This window comes from Gastrolobium bilobum, unplaced genomic scaffold (genome assembly GCF_033153095.1).
Source record: "Gastrolobium bilobum isolate Gb01-03AN ecotype WA unplaced genomic scaffold, APGP_CSIRO_Gbil_v1 utg3828, whole genome shotgun sequence".
Taxonomy (NCBI): Eukaryota; Viridiplantae; Streptophyta; class Magnoliopsida; order Fabales; family Fabaceae; genus Gastrolobium; species Gastrolobium bilobum.
Genome location: NW_026898686.1, coordinates 563,039 through 576,396, shown reverse-complemented (window position 1 = coordinate 576,396; position 13,358 = coordinate 563,039). Strand labels below are relative to the sequence as shown.

At 34.5% G+C, this 13,358-nt stretch overlaps 1 protein-coding gene, 1 long non-coding RNA gene and 1 pseudogene across 2 annotated transcripts; 2 read left to right on the top strand and 1 right to left on the bottom strand.

Moving 5' to 3' along the window:
• Positions 1-6: 6 nt before the first annotated feature.
• Positions 7-5,329, top strand: LOC133318342 (extra-large guanine nucleotide-binding protein 1-like; the record flags this gene model as incomplete). Its single annotated transcript, XM_061520332.1, has 8 exons — positions 7-102; positions 509-646; positions 725-829; positions 1,324-1,503; positions 2,144-2,321; positions 2,887-3,128; positions 3,681-3,844; positions 4,294-5,329. Coding segments are annotated over 8 exons (1,713 nt in total), but the record flags the coding sequence as incomplete, so codon positions are not given.
• Positions 5,330-6,030: 701 nt separating this feature from the next.
• On the bottom strand, positions 6,031-9,865 carry LOC133318330 (uncharacterized). Its single transcript, XR_009752460.1, has 4 exons — positions 9,441-9,865; positions 8,720-9,073; positions 7,217-7,309; positions 6,031-6,988 (listed from the first exon to the last, which is right to left on the bottom strand). It is a non-coding gene; the product is annotated as an uncharacterized LOC133318330 (long non-coding RNA).
• A 530-nt stretch (positions 9,866-10,395) lies between these two features.
• On the top strand, positions 10,396-13,312 carry LOC133318328 (uncharacterized; annotated as a pseudogene).
• The last annotated feature ends 46 nt before the right edge of the window (positions 13,313-13,358 follow it).

Below are 13,358 nucleotides of genomic sequence, written 5' to 3'. Positions count from 1 at the left end.
AATAGGAAACAGCTCATGTTGCTCCTCAACTGTCCAAACCCACCAAAGCAACTACAACCCGGATCCTATTGGTATGATAAATCATCTGGATTTTGGGGAAAGGTGAAAAATTAACCTCAGCAAGTACTTATTATTATCTATTTAATCTCAACCTCTCCATGGACACACCTCTAGGATTAGTTTAGCATGTCTTAGACAATGGAGCTACCACATGCTACAATATTAGAGAAATATAAAACTATTAATATAACTGGCTTAATCTTTTAGGTTGAATTGATTTTTTACATAGTATTAGTGACTAAGTGGTGACGAGTTCTCTTGTCACATGGTGGCGACAACTGTTGTGCCCAGGGTCCCTTTCTACATGCCTTATACAATGAGGCTGGAAAATTGGGGAATGAGCCTTCAATGATAATTTCACATAAAAATCTCATTCATGAATCTTTCACCTCATTTAATGTGTTTTTCAGAATGAAGCTCTAATCTGCTGTTTTGCTTGATTATACAGGAAGGTCAACCTCCTTGTGAAATCATAACCCCCCAATTGGATGTTGGGGGTCGGTTGAAGGAAAATGCAAGCAATGGAAACACAAAAGTGACCATAAATGGTCGCGAGATTACAAAGAAAGAGCTGTGGATACTGAAGGTTGTTGAGCTATGAACACTGTCATATTTTATTGCAAATGGTTTTGTATTAAATGTTACATTACATTGTTTGTTGCAGCTGGCAGGAGTGCCGTGTGTAGGAACTCTCAACTTTTGGGTGAATGCTGATGGGTCATGCCAGGAGGAGGGACAGAAGAATGACAGGGGGCGTATATGGGATAAGGTGATCATTGTTGAGATTCCATTAATTTTTAGTACTCCTATAGTGGGGGCGAATCGGAGCAGTGGTAAAACAGTTCCTTCATGACTGAAAGGTCATAGGTTCAAATTCAGGAAACAGTCTCTTTGCAATTATGTAAGGGTAAGGCTGCGTACAAGGATTTCCTACACCCCACACTTGCTAGTCGTGTTTAAGGACTAACCACGGTGCATAAGACTTCCCAACTTGCGAGGGTAGGAGTTACGGTTGATTATATGCAGTCTTATCTTTGTATTTTTGCAAAGAAACAGTTTCCCATACTCAAATCTGTGACCTTTCGGTCACAAGGAACAACCTTATCGCTCCTCTCGCCCTCTATATAGTACATTACCATACTTACTAAAATTAGAAATACATGGACTTAAGCGAGTGGATGTGTTTTTAATTGTAATGGGTGTAGTATGTGATACAGGAGTATTAAAACGTGTCATCAATTATTATGGGTTTCCCTTTTGCAGAATCGAGCAAAGTTGGCTTGTGCAATTCTGTCTCTGCCAGTTCCTTCAAAGTCTCTGTCTCCTTCTGGGGAAGGCGAAATAGCGAATAAAGTTAATGAAGACAACATTCAACATAAAACACTTCACAAATTTCTACTTGTTGGTTCTGTCAATTCTGGAGCATGTACTATATTCAAACAGGTAGGATACTCCTTGACATAACTCAAATTTTTTTTTTCATGCACTTGTATTGGTATGCATGCATGCTTAATGATCTAGCAAAGAACATGTGATACCAGTAAATTAAATGACGTATGCTGTTATTTTAAATGCTGAAGGATAGCTCAATTCTTTTTCTAACTTTCACCTCTCCATAACTCATTTATAGATCATGTTCATAGCTGTGAAAGTGCAGATGATGGTATTACATCCTCTCCACAAATTTCAGCTCTTAAATTTACTTCTCGTGTCATAATATGGGTTATGTTATGTCCTATCCTATCAATATAGTTTTGGATATAGGAGAACTAAATATGGAGTTGTCCAGCAAGCCTTGTTAGTTTTATTTATGAGTAGAAATGCTTAATTTATGAGTGTGTTCTTGTGTGTAATTTCAATGTTGGCGCATAAGAACTTCAGTTGTGGATTCTTATCAGTCACATTAGTTTTGAGTGCTTAATCTGTATCTTAAAAGTTTCTTCTTGATATAAGTTATAAGTTGTCAAAGTTTGTAGTTTCTTTCCTCTTGTGGTGAATATTTGAGTGCAGGTCTGAATTACTCTTTGTTTTTAATTAGAACCTTGACATTGTGTGACACTAAGAACTGAATCATTTTTCTCAGGCCAAGCTTATATATAATGTTCCTTTCTCCGAAAATGAGCTCCAAAATATCAAGTTGGTGATCCAAAGCAATCTTTTTACCTACCTTGGTATCCTGCTGGAGGGGCGTGAAAATTTCGAAGAAGAGAGTTTGCTGGAGAATAGTAAAAGATGGTCTGTTGATGAATCCACTTCATCTGGTAATTTTTTTCCTCAGATAAAAAAGTTAATCCAGGCCTGTTTCTGTTTGGACTTTGGATGAAATAAGGGGCAGCATTGTTTTGAACACTTTCCCTATTCAAAATTTTCTGGATAGTGTAGACTGTAAAATAGGTTGTCTTATCCATTCAACCTTCCTTTAACAATGTTCAAAACAAGAGCAGGAATATTGTCAACTTTTCTATGATTTTCCTCCTTTTTTCAACTACAAAACAGTTAATCTATGTTTTTTTAGTCCCTTGCAAACTGCAATGGATGCAGGGCTTTCCTTTTTCTATGATATGTAGTTTATATGATTTTGTATTGGTGGAGGACTGATGCTTTTGACACTTCCATTACCTTCATGACTTTGTTGGGGCCTTTGTATACTGTGATTTTGATTCTTTTAAACAAAAATCTTACCTTTAGTTTTGTCATTATTTTTTCACATTGCTCCTAAAAGACGGTAGACCCTTGTTAATTAGCTGATAGAAGAAGCTTGTCTGCCATTACATGCAAATTTATGTATGTTATGGAGAGAAAGTAATTAATTTTAGTTCTCAGCAGGGAATACCAGTGATAGTGTTGCTTCAACACTCTATTCCATTGGCCCACGACTGAGAGATTTCTCAGATTGGCTACTTAAATACATGGGGTCAGGTAACCTGGATGCAATATTTCCAGCTGCTACACGTGAATATGGGCCACTTGTGGAGGATTTGTGGAGGGATGAGGCCATTCAGGCCACATACAACAGGAGAAATGAACTCAAATTGCTACCTAGAAGTGCAAACTATTTTCTAGACCGGGTAAGACAATACTTGATTGTCCATGTAATCATCATGACATGATTATCCAAATCATTCATACTCACTTGTTTATATTAATGAAGCCAATTTGATTATTGAATTTATAATTTGTTTTCCTATTCTTTGTTCCTTCTGTTTGGGCATGGAGTTTGGATCATTAATTATTTGACACAAAATCAGAAGCCGAAATCAAACAATAAATTGACAAGCACAGGATTTGAATAAGGCTTTATCACTGTATCAGTGCTGTTACAGTCTTATTCTTTTCTTTTTCTCTTTTAACCCCTTTTGGACGCCTTGTGTTTAAACAAGGCATGGAGACTATCTAAATCACTTCAGTGGGAATTTGGTGCTGAGATTTTAAGAATCTGGGCAGTACAAAAAATCTTTAAACTAGTTTAATTCATGATTTTTCAACGAACAATTTATTGTCTCAACAATACATGACTAAATCCTTTAGATTATCAAATTATTTGGCCATGAATGTGGCAGGTGCATCACATCAATAAACACTAGCTTTTCATCGATATCTAACTATGTCTCTGAATGCAGGCTATCGAAATTTCCAAGATGGACTATAAACCTTCTGATATGGACATCTTGTATGCTGAGGGGATATCATTATCCAACAGCCTCACTTCAATGGAATATTCATTTCCCAAGTCAAGCAGTGAGGATTCTTTGTACCCTGAATATCAACATGAATCTTCTCTCAGGTCAGCTCTGTCATTTCATGCAGTTTATCATAGAAGAACTTGTTACTTTTTGAATTGAGCTAACATCCAGTGAGCTTCCACTAATAATTCTCATTCATGGTGATGCGCTAAAGCTTATTTTTGTTCCAAAATGAAAGCTAGCTGATACCACTCAAGTCTAGACTTGATAATAGAACAATTTGGCAAGAGTAGTGTGCAAGCATGTTTTGTTATAGATCACCTACACATGCACACATTTTCAATATTCACCATTTTATTCAATCATTATACATCTTTAGAACCCCACACTCGCTAGTCGGGTTTAAAGGGAAGTGTTTTTTATACATCTTTAGAAAAGAATATTCAATAAAAAGGCCTCACAATGTCATGATAACACAGTATGAATAAGGCTGAGCTCATGCTATCAGTTGTCAATTGTTTTCTTACCACACTTTGTGTTCTACTTATAGATACCAACTGATCAGAGTACATCCTAAAAGCCTTGGAGAAAACTGCAAGTGGTTGGAGATGTTTGAAGACACCAATGTTGTATTGTTCTCTGTGGCCTTAACTGACTATGATGAGTACACTGTAGACAGTAAAGGAATTGCTACCAACAAAATGTTGGCAGCTAAGCATCTCTTCGAAAACATCATTGCTCATCCATCCTTCAAAAACAAGAAATTTCTTTTAATACTGACCAAATTTGATCTACTTGAAGAAAAGATTGATCTGGCTCCTCTGAAACTATGTGAATGGTTTTGTGATTTCAATCCAGTTATCAGTCACAATCACAACAGAGCTAGTAACCCTAACAATAACAATAACAATAACAATAGCAATAGCCCTCCATTAGCTCAACGTGCTTTTCAATATATTGCTATGAAGTTTAAGAGATTGTTCCATTCTCTTACTGGCAGAAAGCTCTTTGTTTCATTGGTTACTGGATTGGAACCTGATACTATTGATGAAGCTCTCAGATATGCTAGGGAGGTTATGGTGTGGGAAGAATGGGATCCCTCTTTTGTAAATGAGAAGTTCGAGACAACTTCAACTAGCATTGAGGCAAGTTCCTCATAAAGTTTCCTCCAAAATATTTGTACAAAGGCTGTTTCTGGATAGACATTGTTCTATAAAGGGCTTAGAAGAGTTCATGGATTCTCATAAGGGTTATCTTTGGTTATATCTAATGATGGGTGAAATGGAATGTGATAGAATGGGAAAAAGAAAAAGAAAATACCATACCATACCATTGTTTGGATATTTTATAATGCGATGGAGGGAAGTTTCTATTTTATTATTTGGGAAGTGAATGAAGTAATAAAGAGGCTAGTAAGTAATTAGTTAATTCTATCTCATACCCCACAAATCCGAGAAAAAAGAATGGAGTGAAATAGATTCTGTTATGTTCCATTTCATTCAACACCATCCATTTCATTCCACACCATCCATTCATTTGGTATTTGGATTAGAGCTTTTTATTCTATGTATACACATGTACTTGAACACTACCAAACATAAAGGGGCAAGAGTTTGCCATTTTGTCATCTTTAATATGAAATGGAGATAAATTTTTCTTCTATTTTTCTGACAAGCTGAAAGTATGGTTCACACGTTTGCAAAAATATCCATGCAGTATAAAAGAATTTGCTTCGTTCTTTCCTTTATTATGATACAAAATGGTCAATTAAGTCATTGTCTTGTCTACATATAGATGTGATAGCCATTTAGTCACGTATGCCGAACATGATATTTTTAAGGGTTGTAAAATATCTAGATTATAGAACACTTTACCACTGATATTTAGCAAGTTCAAAACTTCTAAGCTAAGAAGCATTGGATCCTTGGGGTGATCCTGTGAGCATGAGTGTATTGGCTGTGTAATATCAGACTTAAATGGAATTGGCTCTTTCAAAATAAGGGCCGTATTTTTAGAAGAAAAAGTATGGAGTTATAATAATAATAAAAAATTAAGAAAGCAATTTTAATAACTTCTCAATTTATATATATATATATATATATATATATATATATATATATATATATATATATATATATAACCACAATTTCAGGCATTAATTTCTCAATCAACGATTATAATGTCATACTTTTCTTTCTAAAGTGCACTATTATTGAAACTATACTTTTGTTGTGCGGGTGCAAATCATAGAATGTGTATGATGGAATTATAAACTTTAGCACTTACTAATTTTATAGAAATACAAATAAAAAGTTATATAACATAACTTCAAACTTACAAGATTTTTATTATAATTTTACTAGTCCTTCAGAATAAGGGAGCTAAAAAAAAGCCTCTCCCTTAGAAAAGAAGATGCCTTGCACTCTAGAATGAAATCACTTGACATACATCTTAAAGAAGTTCATAAATCTAACGCTATATGCTAATCCCAAACTTTGAAAAGAGACCACTTTTTGCAACCTAATAAGCATATCAACAAGGCACAAATCTATCCATAAGCAAACACACTGTTGCCTCTGACTCTGACATGGTTGCAATGTCTTTTTGAGCTTCCTTTTTCTCTGCTTGTTTGTCTTCTGATCCCTTTTTGCCTTTGGAAAAGGTGCTCTTGTGGGTCATGACTTTCTCTGTGAGCTTTGCCATCTCCCCTATCCATAACCCTACCATTGTAGACATTTTTCTTAGCACTAAAGTAAGAAGCTTTCTCTTGTTTTTTTGAGCTTATTGTTTTGTTTCAAATGATGGTTGAAGCAAAACTAGTCTGGTTTATATAGAAACTTGAAAGGTTAATGGGCCTTGAGGTTTTGTGAGAATGTGTGAGTTATATAGAAGGGATATTTTGATGTACCTTGCATACAGTGGCACATAGGAAGGAACGCCAGTGGGATATTCTCACAGTTTGGGATATTCCTTGGAAGATTTCTATTGGCTGCTTAGTGCTACGTCTCATGAGTGGTCCATATTCATTTTCACAGTTTTCTCTTTTGGTTACCTTGATTTGACCACAGCGTGCTATGTATTGCTTATACTTCGTATTTGATGAGGATTCTGGTTGACGGGGATCTGACATGGTTGCAATGTCTTAAAAAGCTAAAAAGATGATTGAAGGTACCCCTGACTCCCTCTCCAATCTGAGTTTGCTAACCAGATACTTCAATAGCAACTGAACGGTCATCATTCCATCTCTGAAAAATTCCAAAGTCAAAAAAGAAATGATGAGTTTGCAACTCCAAATCATTCACAAAGTGGGTAGTAGATGGATCTAGTTGGTGTGCAATCTTGAACATGTTTGCCCTTATATCCTTACCTAATCTATCTTGATAAAATGAACCATGCAACATTTCATTATTAACATGCGTATATCAGGGCATTGGTTAAGTTTTTAAATTTTTCTATAAGCATTGTAGACATACATTTCTATACTGAGATGCCATATAAGCATCGGGTAATGTGAACAGGTTGTATTTTGTAGACCCAACGAACTCTTCTCCAAGCCAGTTTGGAATCTGCATTCCAATAATATGTACAAAAAAATATATGAACAAATAAAGCTAGTAAGCAGAAATTTGAACAGAAAAAATAGACCTTATTAAAAGCCTAAGAAAAATGCCATATTTATAGCGATCTAAAAGAATGGTTAAAAAATCTGTTATTAGATTTTGAAGATAAACTCAAGTGCTTGCTTGAAAAGCACCAAATATATTAATTTTGCAGAACTTTTTGAGTTTACTCATTTCATCACTTAAAGCCTAATCATGCAGTTAAACTTCTATATCTTTTTCTCTACTATATTAATCACACCTTATCAATAACATCTAGGTAATACACAACGCCTTGAGTTTTAAAATTTAATAATCAAAACAGTAGTATAATTTAATGGAAAATAATACCAAAAAAGTAAAATAAATTTAGTTAGACTAATAAAGAAGCTCAGGCAAATGTCATACGCCTACAAGTAAGATCCATCATAATTAATAAAATCCAGCCTTACAAAACTATGTGAAAATAAGTCACAATGAATCTATTATCTATATACCACAACAATGTTACACATTTCATTCCATTATATTTGATCGGTGAAAGTCAGTGCTAAATTGTACATTATTTAAAATCAAGTTAGTGTAAGCAACAAATAAAAAAATAACAATAGTGAGATCAGAATAATATGAGAGAAAACAATTCCTTATGCACCATAAACGGAGTGGAATAATAAACACCATGAAAAATATAAGCACTGTTATCTGAAAAAAATATAAGCAATACGTTTCACCCAAAGAATTAATTTTATATAGATTACAATTTTGGGCCTAATTATGTAGAAATCATTTTTAATTAAAAATATACGTGCATCAAATTTTAAGGAACGGATTGCATAGTATACACACCATGAAAATAAAATAAGGAAAAGGTAATTTACCAGCCAACAGAGTAGTTTCGCCTGTTGATGCAATCACTGAATCTTTTAATGAAAGCACTTATGGAAATGTAAGCTTATAATAATTAACATGTAAATAGATTAAAGTTTCTTCCTTGGGAGAATCATTTATGGAAATAGATTGTTTAAAATACAAACACAATCGAGTTAGACAATTAAAATAATAATAATAATTGTTACTTCTGATATACGGAAAAGTTTGCTGAAATAAATGTAGAGACCAGAAAGGTCTCATTTAATATACTTGGAAGTGAGATTGACCTATGATAAATAACAAGTACGTTTGAAAATTATTTCACCATGGGGATCTGTATCAAGAGGAACGATTTGTGTACATAAATATAAATACAGTATGATGAACATATAACTAACTTGGTATATTCATTTGTTAATCTATTATTAGTTAGTAAGTTATATGGTTCCAAAGATCTTATTATGGCTTGTTCCCTATGTGTGTGAGAGAGAAAGAAAGAGTACATACCCCAAGAAGAGCAGTAAGAGCATCTCGCTATTCCCCTTTTATAGAATGACAGATATCAATGTTCTCCCCTGTTTTCTTTAGTGCTGCAGCTACACTTTCTAAAATTCCAAGACCTAATTGAGGTTTGGCTGTCGTAACCCATTCACTATGGTTATTCTTAGACTTAAGATTATTTGTCCTTCATGGCCACTGTAATATCATGTTTTGTGGCTTCCTCCTCTCGATGTTGATTAAGTATCTCCTCTGCCACTTTCTTTTCCATATCAATGTCTAATCCAGGCACTACATTTAGTGACACGCTTAAATGATATGGATCTTCTACTATGAGTCAACCTCTCTCGCCACATACATAAGCTACAAGATGGCATTAAGGAAATTCTTAGAAACTTTACTTAAGATGTACTTGCATGGACATAAAATGGCTATAGCAGGTACACACACAAATATATGTGTGTGTGTTGTGTAGAATTTATAATAAATATAGCATAGGTCCCACACATGATTGTTAGTAATTATTGTATTTAAACATTATGTCTATGCCTACTATAAAAAAAATGTTATGTCTACAAGGTGAGCCCAATATAGACGCTACTTCAAGGAAAGAATGGTTTTCTCTATGTTTGATGATCATTATTTATGAGTATACGATAATGTATACGTGAGCTTTGACTGGTTATTGTATACAAACAACCATCATTATCATGGACATGTATATACCAACCTATTGATACGTGGACAAGAACCTTTAGTTTAATGCATTTTTTGCTGAAGCTCAAAACATGCTCAACTCCAAACATATTTATACCAAAAGCAACATAGTATCTGTATTTAATAACCAAACAAGAAGATAAAAAAAATAAACAACTTTAATTTTTAATCATGGAAAAATTTATTTATAACTCTGAAATAACACACACACACATAATGGATATATTAAACATTATAAAAAGAAAGCAAGGAAACATAGCACTGACATCAAGAAAGTGGGTTCAGTTTAGAGATTACATGGCCTGGCGATCTACCTATGAATTATAAGAACTTATAATAGCTTGTATCATAACCCAAGTAATTAAGGAGAGATAAATTTCAGTCATTCCCAAGGAAAATCATTTGGTCCATCATTTTAGATATTCAGTAAGATTAAGAAAATACCTCTCTAACTTTCATTGTAATTGGTGTAAATGAAACTCCTGCTGATCCTCCAGAAAAATTCTATGAGAGAATATCATCACACGCACATCAAATTTTATTTTAACCCCCCTCCCCCCCCAACCCACCAAAAAAAAAAGCAAATCATGTACATTTACATTTCTCAAATAATAACCATATACACCTTTCATCGAACAAGTTATGTACAAAAAAATTGACAACATGAAATAAAGTGCAAAAATAATTGAAACATATGGATCAGGTTATTACCATTAACACCATTGCATGCTACAGAAAAGGTACCAGAACTAACCCCAAATTAGAAGCTTATTGATCTTATAGAGAGACAAAGAAGCAACTGCAAAAGAAAACTGAAGTTACTAAAAATCATAGAGAGCTAAAATTGCAAAGACGTTCAGAGTTTAATCTCATTGTGAGAAGTTGAACAGTTAAAAAAATTTTAATTCTACAAAGTCAAACCCTAATTTTCAGTGAATTTAAATTTAACACAAACACACCTTGTTGAGATTCTTAATTCATAATGGATCCACTCTGCTTTTTCGCTACCACCGCACCTTCAGTCCTCCACCACCACTGATATCAGCATCGCTGCCAATGTCCATCGCAATGGCAGTGGAGAAGATCAGATTCGCTTAATCAAATCCGAGAAACTTCGAGACAACCACACCGTGCGCTTTCAGAAATATGATTTTTGATCAATGTGCAAAATTAAATAAAGAATGGAAGATGACATAAACAGAGAATTGAAGATGATAGCATTAGACAAATAAAGAGAGAGAACATGAATAAGAACAATGGGAGTTACAGACTTATAGAGTAAGATAGCCATCGGTTTGCAAAAAAGATTATAAGGGGAAATGGGATTGTGCGAATGATTTTTGCTACTGCCGTAACACTATATTGCATATTAGGGGATTTTTTTTCCGTAAACCTTTTAAGTGTCGCTAAACCATCGTGCCTAACTAGCGTTTTTCTTGTTTGAAGGGTATAATATCTTTTATGCAAGTTTTTTGAGAAAACCACATGTCCCTTAACATTTTTCTTGGAGTTAATTGAATTTTGGATGAATTGCTATTCCCATTTTCTGTTAGATTGAGCACTTACCAGTTACCACTGCGCGTTAACCGACCGAGTCGAGTCGAACTTTGGTTTTAAAAGATTAAGTCTGTGTTTAAATGTGTTAGCCTGACTAAGCCTGTTACATATCATAAATATAATTATCGGCCCGTGGCCTGACTTATTTATAAAAAATAAAAGCTTGATTTAGCCTGTTAGTCTGTTTAAAAAAAATTAAGATAACAAAAATTTATCCAAACAGAATATACAATCAACAACATCAGTAATTCCATAAATATTCATAAATTCAATGTATATCCAAACAGCATAATATAGAACAAAATTATTTAAAAAGTCTGTTTAACTAATAAAACAGAGTGAAATGGATTAAGGAGAAAGAGAGAGCTATTACAAGTAGTATAAAAAATATTAAAAAAAAATTAATATACTAGATCAGCCTTTAAGGCCGAGCTTTTGAATTGAGGCCTGAGGTCTTTGTATTAAACAAACTTTTATATAAGTTCAAGCCTTCTGCCAATAACCAATTTTAAACATGTAAGCTCAGACCTTCACGAGCCGGAGCCAAAGTCTCGATTCGTTTAGCACGGCTACTTACTACTAGGCCAAAAATTATAGGGTGCAAATCTTTCTAATTACCCTTACCAGCCCAAATGCCATGATTTGATCCGACTTCGACCCGACATTGGTCCTTTGCCAAGCAGGATATTGACCTCTCCAACATTTTAATCTTTTATCAGGATGTTTCTGATTAGGTTTTCTTTTTTTGTTTGTGGAAACATATGCACAGTGCTATAAAAGCCAAATGTTTGGGGTAATCATACAAGCACTATAATTAGCTTCTTGCTCTATATCCTGAAAGCAGCATGTTTGCAATGGCTTCATATATTTAAGATGAAGAAAGGTTGTGCAACAATGCCTGACTCCTGAACAGAAAAAGGTTACCATGGACAAATTTGTAGGACCCATAGCACATGGATTGATACATCCACCCTTCTGGTTCAAATTTATTAGCTCTCGGTCTAGACTTAAACTCTTTAAGCTCCATTCCATTCTATCTTTTTCCATCCTTGCAATTTTCATGCAAATACTAGACTTTCTTAAATTTCATGATGCTTATAAGTTTGACAACTTTGAACATGCAACTATGTTCCTTCACATTGCTTTGTTTTCTGGTTCCACACTCTGAATTGAGTTGACTGATTTACCTTACCTCTTATCTGGGTCTGTCAGTGTATGTTCAAGAGTTTTTCCTACTCCATTTTCACACCACTGACCACTTTGGACATGAAGGCCATTAGCTTATTTCAATTCTCTTTTTCAAGGATGTTGGTTTATAAACATGGAGTTTGTGCTATGGATTCCTGTATTTGTCCCTAAAGGATGTATTATGAATATGGCCAAGGCCAGTGATAATGACATGCCTGGAGCATTTACTTGTGGCTCTTACAAGGCTGCTTTTAGGGCAAGGGAATTGGCCAATTTACAATTTAGTTGGATCTTTTCTCCAATTTTGATATTTGCAGGATTGGTTTGCCTCAAAACGGCTAGAAAATGTACCATTATAAACCGGTTGAGTGAATGATCAATGAAGGTTTCAAGCAACCTAATTCACAGTCTAGTAGTCTACCACTCAGTTAAACAGGCAGGGTGTGTATGCATTTTTAAGGTCTAATGGGTATAAAAGAGAATTGAAATGGTGCAATGCAATGCAATATCCTATAGATTATAAAGTAGTTTATACTAGCCCAGGTTGACAAAGATGCCTTATCCAACTGTAATTGGATTTTGTAACTTGTGACAATATCTTCAGCAAAACTATCAGCTATATATTGCTGGTACCGTTAGTAAGTATCAAGTTCAAGCTACTGGTCTTCTGTGGTAATTTCTTTCAATATTGCAAGAAGCATACTAGTACAAAGATCTCATTGATTACTTTAGGAATTCCCTTAAACTGACCTATTTCAATCAGAGGGTATTCATACTGATATCAAGACTCTTTTTCAATCATAAGAAATGGAAACATTAGAGGGCGAGCCTCGGAACAGCGGTAAGGTTACTTTGCAAAATGTAAGGGTAAGGCACCATACAATTGATCCTCACCCCTACCCTCTCAAGTTGGGGGGCCACTGTGGTTTGCCCTTTGCCCCTTTTAAGAAATGGAAACATATGCATTGTTTCTGCTTCTGATCTCTTGTAAGCAAATTACTTTTCAGTTTTCAGTATTGTAACATAGATGCAAAAATCTTAGCTGTTTCATAATAATTACAAAGCCAATTGAAGTAAATTTCTTATCTAGGATCCATGCCTTTAGCAAACTCTGAATAGGCTAATCCTCAAATCTTCCAAAAGGGTATTATACTATTATGTTCTTTCTTCCATACCAGGTCCGCAT